Source organism: Schistocerca americana, unplaced genomic scaffold (assembly GCF_021461395.2).
Source record: "Schistocerca americana isolate TAMUIC-IGC-003095 unplaced genomic scaffold, iqSchAmer2.1 HiC_scaffold_64, whole genome shotgun sequence".
Classification (NCBI taxonomy): Eukaryota; Metazoa; Arthropoda; class Insecta; order Orthoptera; family Acrididae; genus Schistocerca; species Schistocerca americana.
Genome location: NW_025726390.1, coordinates 346,535 through 370,080, shown reverse-complemented (window position 1 = coordinate 370,080; position 23,546 = coordinate 346,535). Strand labels below are relative to the sequence as shown.

At 39.6% G+C, this 23,546-nt stretch overlaps 1 protein-coding gene across 1 annotated transcript in view; it reads right to left on the bottom strand.

Annotated features, from left to right (window-relative positions):
- Positions 1-23,546, bottom strand: part of LOC124588381 (molybdenum cofactor biosynthesis protein 1-like) — a 65,327-nt gene that overhangs the window by 34,817 nt on the left and 6,964 nt on the right. The window contains exons 4-5 of the mRNA XM_047131472.1: positions 10,644-10,868; positions 1,528-1,673 (exon numbers count right to left, since the gene is read on the bottom strand). Of these exons, the coding sequence (XP_046987428.1) occupies positions 1,528-1,673; positions 10,644-10,868 (371 nt within the window). The remainder of the gene's footprint in view (positions 1-1,527; positions 1,674-10,643; positions 10,869-23,546) is intronic.

Genomic DNA, 23,546 nt, shown 5'->3' with positions numbered 1-23,546 from the left:
GGGGTTCATGGGGTTCATTTTTTAAGTTGCTGTTATCTTTTTCATCCTATCTTGGACTAGCTTTTCCATACTCCCACTCTATTTTACGTAGCCAAACAGTTATCCGCCCTTGCAAACTTGCTCCTTTACTACCAAGTCAACTAATACTGGGCAGCATAACAGAAGTTCCAATATCCAGTCTTTCACCACAATTCACCTACACACACTTTTCACTCACTGATTTTCTTTTTTCAATGTCATAAATATTTTGCTTTCACAGGCTGCTGTGCTTTGAACATAAAATTGTAGGAACATCTGCCTCACATGTCTTTTTTTTTTTTTTAATTAAAGAATATGTTCCTTGCTTACTCCTATTTGCTTCTGATACATTTCCATTCTCACTTTTATTTTGTTTTGATCCATTTCTTTTTTCTTTGATAGACAAGTCAAACAACAATGGCAATATGTTGCAGCCCCCTGTGTTTCACCCTACTTACTATGAACTTACTTTTCTTAGCTTCCAATTTTATTAGTCATTTGGTTTTTAAGATACTTAAATTAATTGTTTGACCCTGTATTTTTATATCTTATTTTACCTTCAGTTGATAAAGGATTTCTGGTATGCTCACAAAGAGAGAGCTGATTCTTCCCACCCCTCACCCCCCTTACCATGTCCTGAAACAAACTTATCGCCAAGTCTTAGTCTAGTCATCAATTTAAAAGTGTCAGTTGTTGGTCCCATTGTCTAATAATTTGTACATTTATACACATGAAGTTCCAATTTTTATTTGGAACATATAGACTCTGATAATCATGAATCACAGTTGAAATGGCTCTGGGCACTATGGGACTTAACATCTGAGCCAAGGCAGGATTCAAACCTGCGACCGTAGCAGTCGCGCAGTTCTGGACTGAAGCACCTAGAACCGCTCGGCAACGGTGGCTGGCGAATCATAGTTACCATCACATGGACAGAAATACTGTGTTAACTTTAATACAACACAGGGACATAGCCAAAAATGTCTTTACATAATTTCCAGTTCTGATTACTTTCCTTTAATTTAATCTCACAAATAGGTTAGTGTAACATGATGCTGACAGAGGCAAATTATATATACTCACAAATTATTTAGCTAGAGGTATCTGGTTTGTATGTCTGGGAGGGAGGAGGGTGCAAGCTGAAAACTTCAAGAAAAGATTACTCATTTCATACCTGCTGGATTTAACTGCAGTTTATCTCTTCCATATACCAACCACATACCTAATGTGCATGCCAAACAGTTTGAAAGTATTATTCTATACTCAGCATTTGGAAATATCAGTTCCTTCATGAGAGAGGAAAGAGGGATAAGTTTCTGAAGGTCTCAAAGGTCACTCGGACTCCGTGACTAATGTGAGGACAAGAGGAACGAATGTGTCTATAAGAAGTTTTGGAATTTCACCTCCTGAAGGTAAAATACTGATCACTCTGTCAGTCTTCTAGTAATTTTATGGTTTCCTCGCATGAATTTTCACTTGGACATGATTATTCTATGTTTCATCACTCACCTGAGAGATATCTCTGAATACCCAAAGAGACACACCTCCAAATTGCCATCGGCTGTTATCTGTAAACGGTTGCACGTGCCACAGAAGTGTTCACTCATTGAGGTTATAAATCCCACACGTCCCTTGAAGCCCGGGACATGGTATGCCTGCAAAAAGAAATTGGAAGAAAATAGCTACTGCTGTTGTGTAAATACTATAAATGTGTTGCTCACCAAGTGGAGGAAGGAGAAAATGTGCATTAAGGGGAGTTTGAACGCCCTATCCTGACAATGTTAAATTTGGTGACTTAACTTCCCCGTATTTCAGGAACAACTGTAGCCATTGACAAGAAACTTTTACAGGACATTAAACTATATGTTCTGAGTCTTACAATAATTGCATTTCAGCCACTGCTTTTGGAAATGCAATTTTTTAATTACACAGTTAAAATTTTGTGTACTTTTTTGTATGTTATTCTAAATAATTTTATTTATGCATAATATTATGTTCTTCTTTTAGTTCAGAAGACTCAGAATACGTATGTTATTACTCCCTGAAAATTTTAATTCGCTACTCGAAGTAGTTTCTGAGATTTAGGGAAAATGCAAGAGAAAATCTAAATTTTCAAGAAGAGTTTTTAAAGTTTTAATAGACTGTAACTCAATATATGCTTAACATTTTATTTTTAGTCACTCAGAAGCACCCTGCACCATACTGTATATCATCCTCTTGACCTTTTTTAAGTTTTTTCTTGTTTTCTTCTTTCTGGACTCCGTAGTGGCCAACTGTGCTGCATACAGTGCTTTACCATTGCAAACCTTGTCCATCCATTCAAATTCTCTGATGCAGTTTGCTCCAGAATTAATTCCCATATGTTGTAGCACTTTCACGCTACCAATGTTGCCATCATTAAAAGCAATAACAGCATGACTGACCCCCACTTTAGTGTCTTCATTACAAGAAAAACATTTTTTGGTCTACATCTACATCTACATCCATACTCCTCAAGCCACCTGACGGTGTAGGCTACCTTGAGTACCTCTATTAGTTCTCCCTTCTATTCCAGTCTCGTATTGTTCGTGGAAAGAAGGATTGTTGGTATGCCTATGTGCGGGCTCTAATCTCTCTCATTTTATTCTCATCGTCTCTTCGCGAGATATACGTAGGAGGGAGCAATATACTGCTTGACTCCTCGGTGAAGGTATGTTCTCGAAACTTCAACAAAAGCCCGTACAGAGCTACTGAGCGTCTCTCCCGCAGAGTCTTCCACTGGAGTTTATCTAACATCTCCGTAATGCTTTCATGATTACTAAATGATCCTATAACGAAGCATGCTGCTCTTTGTTGGATCTTCTCTATCTCTTCTATCAACCCTATCTGGTACGGATCCCACACTGCTGAGCAGTATTCAAACAGTGAGCGAACAAGTGTACTGTAACCTAATTCCTTTGTTTTCGGATTGCATTTCCTTAGGATTCTTCCAATGAACCTCAGTCTGGCATCTGATTTACCGACGATCAACTTTATATGATCATTCCATTTTAAATCACTCCTAATGCATACTCCCAGATAATTTATGGAATTAACTGCTTCCAATTGCTGACCTGTTATATTGTAGCTAAATGATATGGGATCTTTCTTTCTATGTATTCGCAGCACATTACACTTGTCTACATTGAGATTCAATTGCCATTCCCTGCACCATGCATCAATTCGCTGCAGATCATCCTGCATTTCAGTACAATTTACCATTGTTGCAACCTCTTGATATACCACAGCATCATCCGCAAAAAGCCTCAGTGAACTTCCGATTTCATTCACAACGTCATTTATGTATATTGTGAATAGCAACAGTCCTACGACACTCCCCTGCAGTACACCTGAAATTACTCTTACTTCGGAAGACTTCTCTCCATTGAGAATGACATGCTGCATTCTGTTATCTAGCAACTCTTCAATCCAATCACATAATTGGTCTGACAGTCCATATGCTCTTAAATTGTTCATTAAACGATTGTGGGGAACTGTATCGAATGCCTTGCGGAAGTCAAGAAACACAGCATCTACCTGGGAACCCGTGTCTAAGGCCCTCTGAGTCTCGTGGACGAATAGCGCGAGCTGGGTTTCACACGATCGTCTTTTTCGAAACCCATGCTGATTCCTACAGAGTAGATTTCTAGTTTACAGAAAAGTCATAATACTCGAACATAATACATGTTCTAAAATTCTACAACTGATCGACGTTAGAGATATAGGTCTATAGTTCTGCACATATGTTCGACATCCCTTCTTGAAAACGGGGATGACCTGTGCCCTTTTCCAATTCTTTGGAACGCTACGATCTTGTAGAGGCCTACGGTACACTGCTGCAATAATGGGGGCAAGTTCCTTCGCATACTCTGTGTAATATTGAACTGGTATCCCATCAGGTCCAGCGGCCTTTCCTCTTTTGAGTGATTTTAATTGTTTCTCTATCCCTCTGTCATCTATTTCAATATCTACCATTTTGTCATCTGTGCGACAATCTAGAGAAGGAACTACAGTGCAGTCTTCCTCTGTGAAACAGCTTTGGAAAAAGACATTTAGTATTTCGGCCTTTAGTCCATCATCCTCTGTTTCAGTACCTTTTTGGTCACAGAGTGTCTGGACATTTTGTTCTGATTCACCTACCGCTTTGACATAGGAGCAAAATTTCTTAGGATTTTCTGCCAAGTCAGTACATAGAACTTTACTTTCGAATTCATTTAACGCCTCTCGCATGGCCCTCCTCACATTACATTTCGCTTCGCGTAATTTTTGTTTGTCTGCAAGGTGTTGGCTATGTTTATGTTTGCTGTGAAGTTCCCTTTGCTTCCGCAGCAGTTTTCTAACTTGGTTGTTGTACCACGCTGGCTCTTTTCCATCTCTTACGATCTTGCTTGGCACATACTCATCTGACGCATATTGTACGATGGTTTTGAACTTTGTCCACTGATCCTCAACACTATCTGTACTTAAAACAAAACTTTTGTGTTGAGCCGTCAGGTACTCTGAAATCTGATTTTTGTCACTTTTGCTAACCAGAAAAATCTTCGTACCTTTTTTAATATTTCTATTTACGGCTGAAATCATCGATGCAGTAACCGTTTTATGATCACTGATTCCCTGTTCTGCGTTAACTGTTTCAAATAGTTCAGGTCTGTTTGTCACTAGAAGGTCTAATATGTTATCGCCACGAGTCGGTTCTCTGTTTAACTGCTCAAGGTAGTTTTCAGATAAAGCTCTTAAAAAATTTCACTGGATTCTTTGTCCCTGCCACCCGTTATGAAAGTTTGAGTCTCCCAGTCTATATCTGGCAAATTAAAATCTCCACCCAGAACTATAACATGTTGGGCAAATCTACTCGAAATATTTTCCAAATTATCCTTCAGGTGCTCAGCCACAACAGCTGCTGAGCCAGGGTGCCTATAGAGACATCCCATTACCATGTCTGAGCCTGCTTTAACCGTGACCTTCACCCAAATTATTTCACATTTCGGATCTCCGTCAATTTCCTTCGATACTATTGCACTTCTTATTGCTTTAAACATGCCTCCCCCTTCACTGTCCAGCCTGTCTCTGCGGTATACACTCCAATCTGAGTTTAGAATTTCATTACTGTTTACATCTGGTTTCAGCCAACTTTCTGTCCCTAGTACTATGTGGGCATTGTGACCGCTTATTAATGAGAGCAGTTCTGGGACCTTTCTATAGACGCTCCTGCAGTTTACTATTAGCACATTAATATTGTTATTCCCTGTTGCATTTTGTCTACTCTTACCTTGCCGCATCTCAGGAGGTGTCTTGTCGGGCCTAGGGAGGGAATTCTCTAACCTAAAAAACCCACATGTGCACTCCACATATACTCCGCTACCCTTGTAGCCACTTCCTGCATGTAGTGCATGCGTGACCTATTCAGGGGGACCCTACATTTCTCCACCCGATAGCGGAGGTCGAGAAATTTGCACCCCAGATCTCCGTAGAATCGTCTGAGTCCCTGGTTTAAGCCTTCCACTCGGCTCCAAACCAGAGGATCACTATTGGTTCTGGGAACGATACTACAAATAGCTAGCTCAGATTCCACCCCGCGAGGCTTTCCGCCTTCACCAACTCCGCTAACCGCCTGAACGAACTGAGGATGACCTCTGAACCCAGACGGCAGGAGTCATTGGTGCCGACATGAGCAACAATTTGCAGTTGGGTGCACCCAGTGCTCTCTATCACTGCCGGCGCGGTCTCCTCCACATCTCGGATGAGACCCCCGGCAAGCAGACAGAGTGAACACTGACCTTCTTCCCCGACCTTTCCGCCATTTCCCTAAGCGGCTCCATCACCCGCCTAACGTTGGAGCTCCCAATAACTAATAAACCCCTCCCCCCATGTGCCTGCTCGGACCTTGCTGAAGGAGTGGCCACATGTCCACTCACAGGCAGAACGGGCGATGCCACACGGCCAGCCTCCACACTGACCCTCCACCTTGTGCGCCGCGAATGCCGCTGAACCCGCCACTCCCCTTGGGAAGAGGGTGGCACAACCGCGCCCGGTATCCGCAAAGATGTGTCGACAGCAGGGTCAGTGGGTGAAGCATGTAACACCTGGGGTGTACCATGCAACGCACCAGACTCACCACTGCCTGAAGACGGCTAACCGCGGCCATCAACACGTTCAGCTGTTTGCGAACAGTGGCCAGCTCCTCCTGTGTCCGTACACAGCAGTCTCACATCCTATCCATCTTAAGAAATCAATTTACTGTAGAGAGTTAATCAACTTATAACTAGACTGCTAATTCACTAAAGGCGGCTGATAGTTGACTAAACTGTGGTTACTAGACACTTCCTGTAGAAAACAATGAAAATAGCACTACCTGTCTCTGGACTGTATTGAAAACAAACACTAGCACTACTGGTACTATGGCTGACTAAACGGACTTTCTCTGACTGTATTCAAAACAAACACAAAATCTATGGAACACTATTACTAGCACTCGACAATTAAAGCTTCCTAAAAGCAAAAACACACGGAAGAAGAAGTTACAAGTAAGAAAAATAGAGTTAATACTTAAATCAGCATAGTTCGCTGCACAGCAGACGTGACGCAGACAGCAGTTACGACGACACTGACGCTATAAGATTATTGAACGACTCATTGGGATTTTGAGTCTGACAATGCAGACACTTCTTCAATAATTCAGGATTGCCAGGTCTCTGTAAACAGGTTTTATGATATCCACAACTGCTGCTGGGATATAATGTTTATGGCTGTATGACCTGTTTGAGTACTGGGCATTGCGGTAATTGCACCATGAACCAGATCCAGGAGGGCATGACCAACACATTCCAGTTCTGTGATAAGCTTCTCACCATAAGGCTGAGTGGCTACTACACTGTTATATGCATTTGAGTCTGCACAACCTAAGAACTTAGTGTAACACACTCCCCTTTAGTTTACAGATCGATTATAAATTTCAACAGCTGCACAGGCCTCCGTACGACTAGTTGTCCTTCATAATTTCTGTCACAGATATGCCCTTCTTCATTCCCTGATTTATACTTATAAGAATGTTTGGTTAAAATCTGGAAATCTATTAGCTTTCCAGTATCCACCACTGGTCACTGTAGCAACAGAATTCTTAGAACTTCAGCTGCGCTTCTACCAAGTGCCCCAAAAGCTACTGATATGTCAATCATACCATCGTTTATTTCAGCAGCTTCATTTGCAGCACCCTTAATTGACTCACATGCAGTGGATTTCACAGCAGCTCCAATAAATCCTGCATACTTGTCCATTTTACAAAGTGGGCGTGGCATATACATCACGACACACATTGTTTCTGCTGCAGTGTGTCCTTTGCCAATAGCTCTCAATCCATAAAACCACCTAACATTTATTTCAAAATAATTATCTTTACACTTATCAGAACTCCAAAATGAATGAGTATATTTACAACTGGCAGAATTAATGATAAGTTTCCTGGCTAGTCCATTTGATACCTCAATGTCTTCATGTAAACTAACTGGCCCTCCACATACATACAGCACACACATTCACATAACACCCCTGTTACGATGTGTAGATGTATCAGAATATAACCTAACCTACCATTTACATGAGTTTTGTTTTGAGATAACTGTGTTATCACTATGTTTTATTTTAATCTTCGAAGCACTAATGGGTGTTTCTCTAGATACTCATGAGTTTGCGAGTATTTCATTGTCTGTAACTTCACACACCACATGCTGAACACAATGTTTCTCTTTATTCAAAAATTTATTACCATGAAACCCACATTTCTTAAAAACACTTCATTTTGGAGTCATACTTTTTGAGAGATTTACCAGTCTATTCGTCACTATTCCTCAGAAAAATGTTAACACTTCGATGTACAAAGCATGTTTATACTATGAAAAGATACGATACTATTTTTGACAGTGCTACCAATACAAACACATAATTTAACCTTTATAACACAGCAATCCACAGCTTTCTACAGGGTGGTCCATTGATAGTGACCGGGCCAAATATCTCACATAATAAGCATCAAATGAAAAAACTACAAAGAACGAAATTCGTCTAGCTTGAAGGGAGAAACCAGATGGCGCTATGGTTGGCCTGGTAGATGGCACTGCCATGGGTCAAACTCATATCAACTGCATTTTTTTAAAATAGGAACCCCCATTTTTATTACATATTCATGTAGTACATAAAGAAATATGAATGTTTTAGCTGGACCACTTTTTTCGCTTTGTGATAGATGGGGCTGTAATAGTCAAAAATGGTTCAAATGGCTCTGAGCACTATGGGACTTAACTTCTGAGGTCATCAGTCCCCTAGAACTTAGAACTACTTAAATCTAACTAACCTAAGGACATCACACACATCCATGCCCGAGGCAGGATCGAACCTGCGACCGTAGCGGTCGCGCGTTTCCAGACTGTAGCGCCTAGCACTGCTCGGCCACTCCAGCCAGCTGCTGTAATAGTCACAAACATATAAGTATGTGGTATCACATAACATTCCGCCAGTGCGGACGGTATTTGCTTCGTGATACATTACCTGTGTTAAAATGGACCATTTACCAATTGCGGAAAAGGTCGATATCGTGTTGATGTATGGCTATTGTGATCAAAATGCCCAAGGGGCGTGTGCTATGTATGCTGCTTGGTATCCTGGACGATATCATTGAAGTGTCCAGACCATTCGCCGGATAGTTACATTATTTAAGGAAACAGGAAGTGTCCAGCCACATGTGAAACATCAACCACGACCTGCAACAAATGATGATGCCCTAGTAGGTGTTTTAGCTGCTGGGGCAGCTAATCCACACATCAGTAGCAGACAAAAAGCGTGAGAATTGGGAATCTCAAAAACGTCGGTGTTTAGAATGCTACATCAACATCGATTGCACCCGTACCATATTTCTATGCACCAGGAATTGCATGGCGATGACTTTAAACGTCATGTACAGTTCTGCCACTGGGCACAAGAGAAATTACAGGACGATGAAAGATTTTTTGCATGCATTCTATTTAGCGATGAGGCATCATTCACCAACAGCGGTAACCTAAACCGCCATAATATGCACTATTGGGCAACGGAAAATCTATGATGGCAGCAACAAGTGGAACAGCAGCGACCTAGGCAGGTTAATGTATGGTGTGGCATTAAGGGAGGAAGGATAATTGGCCCCCATTTTATCGATGGCAATCTAAATGGTGCAATGTATGCTGATTTCCTGCATAATGTTCTACCAATGTTACTACTAGATGTTTCACTGCATGACAGAATGGCGATGTACTTCCAACATGATGGATGTCCGGCAAATAGTTTGCGTGCGGTTGAAGCAGTATTGAATAGCATATTTCATGACAGGTGGATTGGTTGTCAAAGCACCATACCATGGCCCGCACGTTCACCGGATCCGACGTCCCCGGATTTCTTTCTGTGGGGAAAGTTGAAGGATATTTGCTATCGTGATCCACCGACAATGCCTGACAACATGCGTCAGTGCATTGTCAATGCATGTGCGAACATTACGGAAGGCGAACTACTCACTGTTGAGAGGAATGTCGTTACACGTATTGCCAAAGGCATTGAGGTTGACAGACATCATTTTGAGCATTTATTGCATTAATGTGGTATTCACAGGTAATCACGCCGTAACAGCATGCGTTCTCAGAAATGATAAGTTCACAAAGGTACATGTATCACATATGGAACAACCAAAATAAAATGTTCAAATGTACCTACGTTCTGTATTTTAATTTAAAAAACCTTCCTGTTACCAACTGTTCGTCTAAAATTATGAGACATATGTTTGTGACTATTACAGCGCCATCTATCACAAAGCGAAAAAAGTGGTCCAACTAAAACATTCACATTTCTTTACGTATTACATGAATATGCAATAAAAAATGGGGTTCCTATTTAAAAAAACACAGTTGATATCAGTTTGAGCTATGGCAGCGCCTTATAGCAGGCCAACCATTGCGCCAGCTGGTTTCCCCCTTCGAGCTAGACAAATTTCGTTCTTTGTAGTTTTTTCGTTTGACACTTATTTCGTGAGATATATGGCCCGGTCACGATCAATGGACTACCCTGTATATAAAAAATTACAGATTTTATTAGGTCTTGAAGTAATGCGTGTAAAAATTTTAACATTTTCAACTAGTGTAGATTATATTTTAGAAAATAAAATAAAATACTTCCCACGCAAGTTTATAAGTAATATACATATCATTTTATTTGGAAAATTGCAAATTTTATAATCAGGTAAAAACCCGAAAAAGTGAAAAAGAATGTTTTCCCCTTCTAACTCCCCTTAAAGTTATGGAAATGTGCAAGCTTTCGGAGCCAGTGGCTTCTTCTTCTGGCAGAAACAATAAGGGGATGGAAAAGGGAAGAAAGAAAAGGATTGTCAAGGTTTAGGAAATGGGAAGAGTTGTAGAAAAGCTGCAGAGAAACCCAGGCCAGGACAGACTTACTGAATGGGATGAGAAATATGTAACTAAACCAGTCCATCTCTCATACCACCAGCAGATGTGAAGTATTATTGTGATTGGTAGTAAGTCATAAACATTAAATTATTTTCAATGTATGTTCATATGTAATACTGCACGTACCTTTGAGGTATCATTGGGCCCATTGGGCAGAGGATCAAAATTAGGCCACTGCTTTCTAATTATTTGGACCATTTCACTAAATGAGACCATCTTCCCATCATTCCATTTGTTGCCGCTGAAAGGCATGTACTCGATAAATCTTACATCAACATTTTTCTCTTTTGTTAACTCCACAAAACTGCACACTTCATCTTCATTAAAACCTCGCATTACAACACAATTTATCTGTTGAAGAAAGACACCATTAAAAACTTGGTATCAGATAAAGCATGGTTTAAACAGAGTTTGAAAGACTTTTTGATAGGTAACTCATCCTACTCAATAGATGAATATCTTAACAGTGGCTGTTAGGCCAGCTTAAATAAGAATGTCTGTTAGATTTCAGTTCTGAGAGCACTTTGTCATAACAGTCAAGATTATGTACTTTTTGTTTGATAAATTTATTAATAGTGCATAACAATGTTTCAGTCTGACAGCGTATCAATTCTGAAAATATTAGCTGTTCCAGTTTGTATTGTATTCACCTAGTTTGACAATCTCCTGACAAATGATCAGGGTATTCAAATGTTTTATATTTTTTATGTTATACTTTCTGGCATGTTACTCACCCATGAGAATCGTCTCATGTTTTGGGTCTTGGAACAAAAGCTGAATCTAATCTAATCTAACCTACAAAATAATGGTTCTACAAGTCTGTTGTTATATTTGTATACCTCACTGATTCTGTTATATTAATCTTTTTCTCTCTTTTTAGAGAATGTCTGAATTTATCTTAGCATGCCAAGCTGTTAACCTTCTTAACAATTTATGAAAATTAAACTACATACATCTCCAATCTTTTTCCCCACTCCAACGCACACATCTTTTGCTGAAAGTATTATTTTAACAATTACATGAAACTGTGCTGCCATTTGTGAAACAAAGTTGAAAGTGTTCTCAAGATAAAAGGTCTTCACAAAAGGAGCATTTAGTATCTCTGCAGGTGGTAATACTGACAGCCATCATATAAACAAGCCCAAATGGTAGAACATCCTGCTTTACACATACACGCAATGGCAGAAAAAAGGAAAAGAGCACACCTTTCATTCAAGCATTGAATATATAAACTGATGAGACAAAACACTATGACCTCCTGTTTGATAACGTGTTTGTCCACTGTTGGAACACAATACAGCAGTGATTTTGTGTGGGACAAGTTCAACAAATTTCAGGTATGTTCCCAGCATTATGTGAGGTATGTTCCCAGCATTATGCAGCACCGCATGTCTAAGCACAGGTCATGTAATTCCCATAAATTGGAGATCAGTGGTTTCTGGGTGCAGAACTGGTATCTGATAGCATCGCAGATGTATTCCATCAGATTCAGAAGGGGTGAATTTGATTCTGGCCTCGTGACACTGAAAGTCATATTGTTGAAACATGTCACCTTCATTAGGGACAGGGTGCGGACAGTGCACAATAACGTTCACACAGAACAAAGCTGTTATGGAGCCTTCAGTTACTACCACAGGACCCATAGAAGACCAGGTGAATGTCCTCCATAGCATAATATTGCTCCCACTGGCCTAAGTCTGTAGCAAAGTGCACCTTGCAAGCACCAATTCACTCTGTTGACAGTGTATGTGCACAAAACCGTCAAGTAGGTGTAATGCGAAACTCGAATGATTCAACCAGATGACACATTTCTATTGATTCACTGCCCAATCTCAATGCTCCTGAGCCACAGAAATTGTAATTCAACTGTGTTGTCAACATGGGAACATACAGGGGTTGTCTGCAGCAGAGCCCTATGTTTAACAATGTGCAATGAATGGTGTGCTCTGAAATACTCGTGCTTCCACCAGCACTGTGTCATCAGACATGCCACAGAAATTAGCTTCCTCAGCCGAATGTCATCTTTTTCAAAGGAACCATCCCAGCATTTGTCTTAAATCATTTAGGGAAATCAAGGAAAACCCAAATTTTGATGGCCCGATGGGATTCGGGTCCGTTGTCCTCTGGAAGTCAAGTCCACTGTCTGACCACTGTGGTGGCATGACCTAGTCTTAATTAAGCCAGAAAATCCTGGGAAATGCTGACATACTTATTGATTTAAGATATAACAATTTAAAACAATCCTCTCATGAATTTCACTACAATTTTCCGCTCTTTTGAAAAAAAATTTCTTTTGACTGTTTTGATGTTGTTTAGTATGTTTAAATAATGATGGCAGTCTCTATAAAAGGGCAGTTTGACTTTTAAGTTTAGTTATACTGTTTTAAACTACATCCTTCATCTATTTGTCCACCCAGAAGTGCTATAGGATATAACTTGAAGACTATGGTGAGGTGGCGGGGGACAGTCATGTGTTGAGAAGGAGGTGCTGCCAGAAATGAAGTGTGTGAGGTGACGTTATTGACACTGCATACAGGGAGAATAAAAATACTCTATTCCATATTCATTTACAATCTACGTCTGGCCCCCATATGGTTTTACTTTTCTCCAATAAGAAAAAAGAAATTGTCAGTAACTGTCTTTATAAGGTCTTAAAAGGAAACAAACAATAGAAATCTAGGCTGGAGTAATGACCATATTATAAAAAAGATACATTGCTATTCACTGTATACAGGAGATGTTAGGTCACAGACAAGCACAACAAAAAGACTACTAAACACGTAAGCTTTCCATCAGAAAGTCTTTTTCCAAAGTGGACAAAAAACACACACACACACACACACACACACACACACACACACACACACACACACCCGACCGTTGTTTCTCCCATGATGCACAGTTGCTCCCAGTCTGGCCCTAGCAGCCGGAGACAGTGGTCATGTATGTGTGATCTGCATTTGCGCACATGTGTGTGCGTGTGCGTGTGTGTGTGTGTGTGTGTGTGTGTGTGTGTGTGTGTGTGTGAGGGAAAGGGGGGGGGTTTGCACCAAAAGCTTACGTGTTTAATAATAGGTGGTGTTCCTTTTCCCCCCCACCCCCCACCCCCCCCCCCCCTACACCCTGCCAGCAACACATCTACACTATACAGTGAGTGCCAATCTATCCTTTTCATAATACTGTCGTTACCACCTTGCCAAGAGGCATATTGTGGAGTAATCTGAAGGGCTCTACTAATTTGTACAAGAGGAAGGAGAGCACAATCTCAATGTAAGTTTTTAGAAAACTGGTATGTGCATTACTTCTCCAAACCTTTCAGAAAGGATACGGTATGCACTTCATTCAGCAAGATGAGTAATAAACAATATTAGCAATACTGCATCAAACTTGTTCACTTTCATCTTTGGATTAAACATTCGATTTCAGAGAGTACAGAATTTGGCAGAATCAAATTTTGGGGATATGTGGAACTGGGACAATGGCATATTTGTTACCCATTCAACAAACTAAGCACTGCTGATTGCTACTTTTATTGTGTCTGCTGCTGCAATGCATATATGAAACTATAAGTGCAGCATCTATGATGGAATAAAATGTTATACAAATGAAACATACAGGTACAGTGAAATAGAGTAGTATGGCTCATCATTTCGGTCTCACAGATTAGCAGGTGTTGACTTGAAATATAATACTTAAGAAGTTGAATCCAAAGGAGAGGATGTACCGTATTTACTCAAATCTAAGCCGCACTTTTTTTCTGGTTTTTGTAATCCAAAAAACCGCATGCGGCTTGGAATCGAGTGCAAAGCAAGTGGAAGTTCTGAAAAATGTCAGTAGGTGCTGAAACAACTAATTTCTGCCGTGGAATATATGTAGCGCTACACAGGCATGCTTCGTAGGCACAAAAATAAATACTGGCGCCAAAACCTCTGCGTCAGTAAATAAATTAAAAAAAAAAAAGGTGGAAGACAATTTTCATACATTATCCAACGAAGTAAATACAAATTCCGTATTGTTCATCTTCGAATGTAGCAGAACTTCAATGTATTACGAAAATCCGACCGGCAAGACTGTTTGGGATGTTTGTCAATATGGCCAACTCAATGTTCTGAATTTTTTCCTACCTGTGAGAAGAGACGGTTGCTAATAGGAACCTGATGAAATGTGAATCACATGCAGTATTCTCTTCATCATAAGAGTAATACGAATATAAACATTTTGCCACGTATTCTTTCGTGTTTGCTGCTATCTTATTTAAATCCTGTCTGCCTAATAAACTACGAAACTAGAGTGAGACAACAGCAAACGCGGAAGAATATACGTATCGTGTCATGTTTATATTCATATTATTCTTATGCCTAATAGTGATACAGTCAGAAATGAAGCACGGCAACTGACTAGATTTTTATATCCAAGATGACTCTAATTTCTGTGCAGAATTTGATGTACTAAAGAAGCGGCCGCAAAGATTTTCAAATGGAGAAAAATTTTCACCTAACTCTCGTTCAGAACATGTTCTATCATACGCAGTCTATTATTTGGTTCTTGTTGATCGTTATCAAAGAAAGCAGCAGTGTAAGGAACAACAAATAGTAGTCTCTTGCCATTGTTTTGCTAATGAGATGATTTCTCTCTCTTCTTTTTTTTTTTTTTTTTTTTTTAAATTGTAGGCAGCGGTAGCGTGCACAAAAGCAAGCCATGCCACGAGTGATGACAGGCCGCAAACACGCACTATCAGAATGCGACAAACAATGCATGACACAGTACAGTAATGCATTTTCAGCTTAGAGTGACATAAACGCCTATAACAAGGAAAACGGCACTTATCAGATCAAAGCAAAATAAGCGATTGATTCAAACCAGATGAAGCACATGAAAAAGGAAGGGTACCAGTATAAATATGGATGGAGCGCCTGACGCATAGCAAAGGCTACCTGGTAAAGTTTAACTGCTAAGCTTACGACTCGAACCAAACTACTGTAGCTGTATCGTCATTCATTCGACCTAAATTGTGTCTCATATTACAATGGACCGACTTTGTTTCGATTTGGAGGTGCGGCCTAAAACTTTTCTCTCCCCTTGAACTTCGAGTCTCAAATTTCAGGTGTGGCTTAGATTCGAGAATTTTTTTTTTTTTCTTTCCTTTATTTCGAGTCTCATTTTTCAGGTTTGAGTGCGGCTTAGATTTGGGTAAATACGGTAGGTGGTATTTCAACTAATTCTGACTATGAAATAAAACAAAGTACAGCAGGGAGCTCTGACAAATCAAAGAGCAGCGATGAAGATTCTGATGAATAGTAAAGTATGAGTTAAAAAATAAGATGCTACTGAGATCGTAAATTTTTGTTGTGTTGATGAATCTGTTAACAAACATATTCAAAAATGCACTGAAACATTGGCACATGTAGTGTTGGGAGGTGATAAACTGTCATTACTGTTAGAGGAGCTACGTATTTCTTGCTGTTCTACTCCTAAATGACACTGTATCTGAAGGTATAGAATGAATCTTCACTGGCTAGAGAAATGGGTAACACAATTTTACAAGTCTCTGCTGTCATGTAATCTCTTCAGGGAAATCATGACTGTACTAAGATTCGGTTTGTGGTTGACAAGGTCAGAGTCATTAAGAAATGCAAGGCAGCTACCATGTCAGTCCTAGAAGAGAGAGACGTAGCAAACTGTCAAAGCATGTACAGTCCCGGTCCATATGTTTGTGGTGATGTACTAACCAAGTAATACTGTGTGTCAGGCAGCGCATTACTCAAGAACCATCATGGAAAAAGGTGGAGTGGTAATTTATGTAAAAAACAACATATTTTACAATGCATTAGATTTAAAGAGCCATTGTATAGAGCAACAAATTGAAGTATGTGGTGTTGAGATTACTGTAAATGACTTCACGGCTGTAGTGTTAGCACTGTATAGATCTCCCTCAGGGAATTTGAATGTATTTCTTAAGCACTTAGATTCTTTATTATCCATACTGTACTCAAAGTCCAAGAACTTGATAATTACTGGTGACTTTAATGTTGATTTCCTAAATGAGAGCAATAGTAAAGCTGATTTAGTACATTTAATGGAGTCTTATAATCTGATGACAATAGTAGATTTCCCAACTAGGGTTGCTGTTAACAGTAAAAGTCTGATAGATAATATATTTATAGATAAGTCTACATGGAATGAGATCACTGTACATCCAATCCTTGGCCTTTCTGATCATGGTGGTCACTTGCTTAGGCTCAATTACATCAGTGTGTGCAACAGTTCCGAGCATTCTTGGAAATCTTTTAGGATAATAAATGAACAGGGCCTTAAAAAATTCAGTGATAGCCTAAAAGAGATAGACTGGAGCCGAGTTGATAGGGAAACAGATGTAAACAAAAAGTACAATTCATTTTTAAATGAATTCATGTCTGTATTTGAGTCCATCTTTCCCAAAAAAAGTAGTTAGAAATAGTCATATAGGCAATGCCAAGAAGTCTTGGATCACTACAGGGATAACAACATCTTGTAGAACAAAAAGGATGTTATACAGTTCTCTCAGGACTTGTAATGATCCAAAGAAATGACAACACTACAAACTTTACTGTAGCATTCTCAAGAAGGTTATAAATAAATCTAAAAGTATGTGCATAAAATCAGAAATTGAAAGCTCAGAAAATAAAATTAAAACTATAAGGAATGTAATAAAGAGGGAAACTGGCAGGACAACAGGGAACATGTCTCAGGTAGAGATTAAAACAGGGGACAGTATCATAAAGAAACCTGAGTTGGTTGCAGAAATATTTAATAACCACTTTTTGAGAGCAGCAGAGAAGACAAGCTGTAATGGTTCTATGGAAGAATCATTGTCCCTCCTACAGAAAGCTATTAGCAACAGAATCCCACAGTTATCCTTATCTCCATTTACTGTAAGCGAAGTCATAAGAGTAATTAGATCATTAAAAAACAAAAATTCTGCTGGTGTGGACAATATTTCTAGTAAAATACTGAAACACTGTTATAAATTTGTTAGTCCCGCCTTATGCAACATATACAATGCATCCCTACAAGATGGGATTGTCCCTGACAGACTTAAGTTGGCTGTAGTGATTCCTCTCTTTAAAAAAGGGGATAAAAGCATTGTTACAAACTATCGCCCAATATCCCTATTAACTACCTTCTCGAAAATTCTAGAAAAACTCATGCACAGGAGGATTGTAGACCATCGCAAATTCCATAGTATCTTAAGCAAAAATCAGTTTGGTTTTCGTGCCGGTCTTTGTACTGAACAGGCAATATTCTCTTTCAGCAACCAAGTTTTGGAAGCCATTAACAAAAAAATGTCTCCAGTGGGTATTTTTTGCGATCTTACGAAAGCCTTTGACTGTGTAAACCACCAAATTCTTTGGAAAAAGGCAGAATACTATGGTTTAGGTGGTACTGTTGGCTTGTGGCTACAATCATATCTACAGGATCAGAAGCAGACTGTAATGCTAAATGGCTCTTCTGGAGAAATTGCCTCGTCTGAATGGGGCATGATAACGTGTGGTGTGCCTCAAGGCTCCGTTTTGGGCCCACTGATTTTCCTCATCTTTATTAATGATCTTCCTCTTTGTTCTGAGACAAACAGCAAATTTACCCTGTTTGCCGATGATACCACAATTCTAATTGACGATTTGACTGATCATGATCTTGAAAAAACTACAACTACTGTTTTTAATGACATCTTAAATTGTTTCTCCTCAAATGGTCTCTCACTCAATGCAGATAAAACTCATTATATGAGGTTCCATACATCACAAAGTAATCCCAATGAAATTGACATAAAATGTAGAGATCAACCAATACAGAAAGTTGAAGAAACAAAATTCCTGGGTGCTTACATAGACAGTAAATGTAATTGGTCAGTTCACATTCTTCATCTATGTAAAAAACTTAGCTCGGCAACATTTTCACTACGGGTAATTTCTTCAGTGGCTGAAGTTGACACTATTAAGGTTGCCTACTTTCGCTACTTCCACTCATTGATGTCATATGCTATCATATTCTGGGGGAACCAACCGCTTGCAAAACAAGTTTTCACCATCCAAAAAAAAAAGCAATCAGAATAACGTGTGGGGTTAATCAAAGACACTCTTGCAGGTATCCTAACAACTGCCTCACAGTATATTTTTTCCTTGCTGACCTTTGTGTGCAAAAATTATTCCATCTACCAAGACAACAGTAAATTCCATGGTTATAACACCAGAAACAAAAACAATCTACATTTAGAAATGAAACGTCTCACTCTGGTACAAAAAGGAGTTTACTACTCCAGCATTAAGCTGTTCAATGCTCTACCACTACATATCAAATGTGTTCATACAGAACTGCCAAAATTTAAACGAGTTCTCAAAGATTACCTGACAGAGAAATCTTATTATACTGTGGATGAATACCTGAAAGAAAATGTATACCATCACTAAACTTATTGTGTCTAGAAGTAGTTCAATTGATTTAATTGTGCATTTGGGAATTAGCTCACTTTTTGTAACAACAGATTGGCTGTACATGTATTTACTCTTGTAGGCCTAATATCTGATTTAACTTTGTGCTCTTGCCTTTAACCTTTATTTGAAACTCCTTTTTCTGTCAAATGGTTGTTATGTTATCTAGCTGATATTGTATCTGTTACCGTATTTATAGTATGTCTTACTTAAACTATGTACAATTTGCCATTGAATTGCCCTTGTATAGTTTAAATTGAAACCTGTACAATTTGACACGTTCCATATCCTTGTGATTGACTCACTAACTGGATCTATGGAACAAGAAATAAATAAATAAATAAATACTGAAGTGTGATCCAAGTCGCACAAATATGGCTTTAATAATAACCTCCGAACAATATGCCTCTAAGGACTCAACAAGACACAGAACACTGATGTGCACATTACAAACTAGAATCACACAGAGAGTCAGTCAGCACTGTTCCACACTAATATATGTGCGAGTCACCAGCAGATGGCACGGCAGGGACCGCACAGCACGCTTGGCTCCCAGAGACGGCCTCCAGCAGCCAGCCTGCAATGATCAGTCGGTGACCAATTTAAAGACGCATGTACGGCAACACCACTCTCGGTGCACTCACACTGACATGTACTAGTAGCACGATACAGCAGTGATGAGTAGTAGTACCCCTCCTGTCTTGTGCGCCTTTTATCTGGCTCTACAATTTACTTTCCTAGACCCACACAAATGCCTGATCCTCCTAATTCAATTTGCTCTGCAGACTATTTAAAACTTTTGAAGAAAAAGGAGCCACAATTGCACTTTGTGTGCCAGTTACTTTCCAATACATTGGCACCAGCTGATCTTATTTAAGAATACTCAACTTTCGTAGCCATACTTACAGCACATCCTTTGCTTCCTGGCCTAAATCCAAGTTAACTCCCAGCCCCCCCCCCCCCCACACACACACACACCCCTCTCTCCCCCCCTCGCAAATCAGCTAGTTGTGTGGTGTTATCTCACGTCACACCCTAGTCTATGAGTGCCCAGCTGTCTGGCACCTGACCCCCCTACCTGCACCCCTAGCTAGCCCACAGATGGCTCCCCACTCTCCCACGAGCCACTAAATGCTTCCCTCCAAACCCCTCCCATCTCTCTCCATCTCTCACATTGCCTCAACCCACCCCATCCTACCCCACTCTAAAGCCCCACCTCACTCCAGAACACTCACCATGGGCCAGTAAAGAGCTGGCAGTTGAGCGACCACAGCATAAGGAGACATGCATGCGCATGTGAGAGAGTGTGTGTGTGTGTGTGTGTGTGTGTGTGTGTGTGTGTGTGTGTGTGTGCGTGTGTGTGGGCGCGCGCACATGTTTTCCCTACAGCTAGAAAAAGAAAGTGCATTCTGGAAGCTCACCAAGTAACGTACCTTTTAGTTTGGAAGGTAGAAGACGAGGTACTGGTGGAAGTAAAGCTGTGAGGACGGGTCGTGAGTCGTGCAAGGATAGCTCAGCACTTGGCCACGAAAGGCAAAGGTCCCAAGTTTGACTCTTGGTCCGGCACACAGTTTTAATCTGCCAGGAAGTTTCATATCAGTGCACACTCCACTGCACGGTGAAAATCTCATTCTACATACCTTTTGTTCGTGTGCCTATCGATGAGACAGTGCTTCTGCCTTTTGGTGAGCCATCTCCTTTATTCCTAAATAATTCGTAATTTTCAACAGAAACTTTCTGTACCTTATTGTTGCATCCTACATTACAATATGCAATTTCCACAATATGTGGTCATCTGTGAATATAATGGGGGTAACAACTGTAGGAGACCAAAAACTGACTGCAATAAGCAAGTTCAAGTTATTGTACGCTGCAGTAGTTACCCAGAGGTGAAGAGGGTCACAGAGAATAAGCTAGCATGGGCAACTCCATGAAACCAATCTTCAGATGGAAGATCACAACAATAAAAACATTTGATTCAGCATACAACAGGCTCCAAACAGCATACACAACCTGTATGCTCAGAAACACAGAAAATCATATTGGTTCCATCAGCAGGAAACTTCAGCCCGTAATTGTTATGGAACACTGCGGCGATTTTGTTCATTAATAAAACCCAAAACTGGGGAGTAATAAGAGAGTATTGTTGTAACTTCTTATCAACCTGGTTACCAAAATACATATTAAGAACACTGGTAAAGTGTTATTTTGAAGGGGTCACTCCAAAGCGCCACGAAAGTATTTGAGCAATGTATAAAATTAGAGAATCAGTGCACAATATTGAAAGCCTATCTACATTATCTATATCTGCATGACTAGTCTGTAATTCACAATTAATTGCTGGCAGAGGGTTCAGAGAACCACCCTCAACCTATTTATCTACCATTCCACTCCCCTACAGCATTTGAGGAAAACCAAACACTTCAATATTTCCGTACAAGCTCTGATTTCTCTTATTTTATTACAATGATCATTTCTCCCTATGTAAGAGGGCTCTAACAAAATATTTTCACATTCGGAGGAGAAAATTGATGATTGAAATTTTAAGAACCTGCTCCAGCAAAATGCTTTTGCTTTAATGACTGCCACCCCAATTCACATGCGATATCTGTGGCATGCACTTTCCTGTTTCCCAATAATACAAAATGAGCTGCCCTTCTTTGAACTTTTAAATGATGTCCTTTGTCAGTCCTATCTGGTAAGGATCTCACACCATGCAGAATACTCCAAAAGAGGACAGACAAGTATAGTTGTAGATAGTCTCTTTAGTAATCCTAATCTTCTAAATGTTTTACTATTAAATCACAGTCCTTTGTTTGCTTTCCCACCGCGTTATCTATGTGAGCATTCCAATTTAAGTTATTTGTAAATGTAATTCCTAAGTATTCAATAGACTTCACAGCCTTTAGACCTGCGTGAATTATCATGTAACCAAAATTTAGTAGATGCCTTCTACTACTCATGCGGATGACATAACAATTTTTATTATTTAAGGTCAGTTACCACTTTTTGCATCATATGGATAGGTAGCCTAAATCATTTTGCAGTTCGTTTTGATCATCTGATCACTTTACAAGACAGTAAATGATATGCAAGACTGTAAATGATAGCATCATCTAAGAGGACTGCTCAGATTCTTTCTTAAATTGTTAATGTAGATCGGCAACAGCAGGTGGTCTATAACACTTCCTTGAGGAATGTCAGATATCACTTTTGTTTTACTTGACGATTTTCCATCAATTACTATAAACTGTGACCTTTCTGACAGGAAACCACACATCCAGTTGCACAACAGAGACAATACACCATAGGCACACAATATGATTAGAAAATACTTGTGAGGAACTGTTTCAAAAAGTCTTCTGGAAATCTACAAATATGGAATCAATTTGAGAGCCCCAGTCGGCAGTACTTATTACTTTGCGTGACTAAAGAGCTAGCTGTGTTTTAAAAGGTCAATATTTCTGAATCTATCTTGGCTATTTATCAATGAATCATTATCTTTGAGATAATTCATAATATTCAAACACAATATATGTTCCAAAATCCTAATGCAAATCAACATTAGTGATATGAGTCTGTTATTTAGCAGATTACTCCTCTTTTCTTTCTTGAGCATTGGTGTGACCTGAGCAACTTTTCAGTCTCTAGGTATGGATCTTTATCAAATGAGTGGCTATATGTTGTTGTTGTGGTCTTCAGTCCTGAGACTGGTTTGATGCAGCTCTCCATGCTACTCTATCCAGTGCAAGCTTCTTCATCTCCCAGTACCTACTGCAACCTACATCCTTCTGAATCTGCTTAGTGTATTCATCTCTTGGTCTCCCCCTACTATTTTTACCCTCCACGCTGCCCTCCAATACTAAATTGGTGATCCCTTGATGCCTCAGAACATGTCCTACCAACCGATCCCTTCTTCTGGTCAAGTTGTGCCACAAACTTCTTTTCTCCCCAATCCTATTCAATACTTCCTCATTAGTTATGTGATCTACCCATCTAATCTTTAGCATTCTTCTGTAGCACCACATTTCGAAAGCTTCTATTCTCTTCTTGTCCAAACTATTTACCATCCATGTTTCACTTCCATACATGGCTACACTCCATACAAATACTTTCAGAAATGACTTCCTGACACTTACATCTATGCTCGATGTTAACAAATTTCTCTTCTTCAGAAACGCTTTCCTTGCCATTGCCAGTCTACATTTTATATCCTCTCTACTTCAACCAACATCAGTTATTTTGCTCCCCAAATAGCAAAACTCCTTTACTACTTTAAGTGTCTCATTTCCTAACCTAATTCCCTCAGCATCACCTTACTTCATTCGACTACATTCCATTACACTTGTTTTGCTTTTGTTGATGTTCATCTTATATCCTCCCTTCAAGACACCATCCATTCCGTTCAACTGCTCTTCCAAGTCCTTTGCTGTCTCTGACAGAATTACAATGTCATCGGCGAACCTCAACGTTTTTATTTCTTCTCCATGGATTTTAATACCTACTCCGAATTTTTCTTTTATTTCTTTTACTGCTTGCTCAATATACAGATTGAATATCA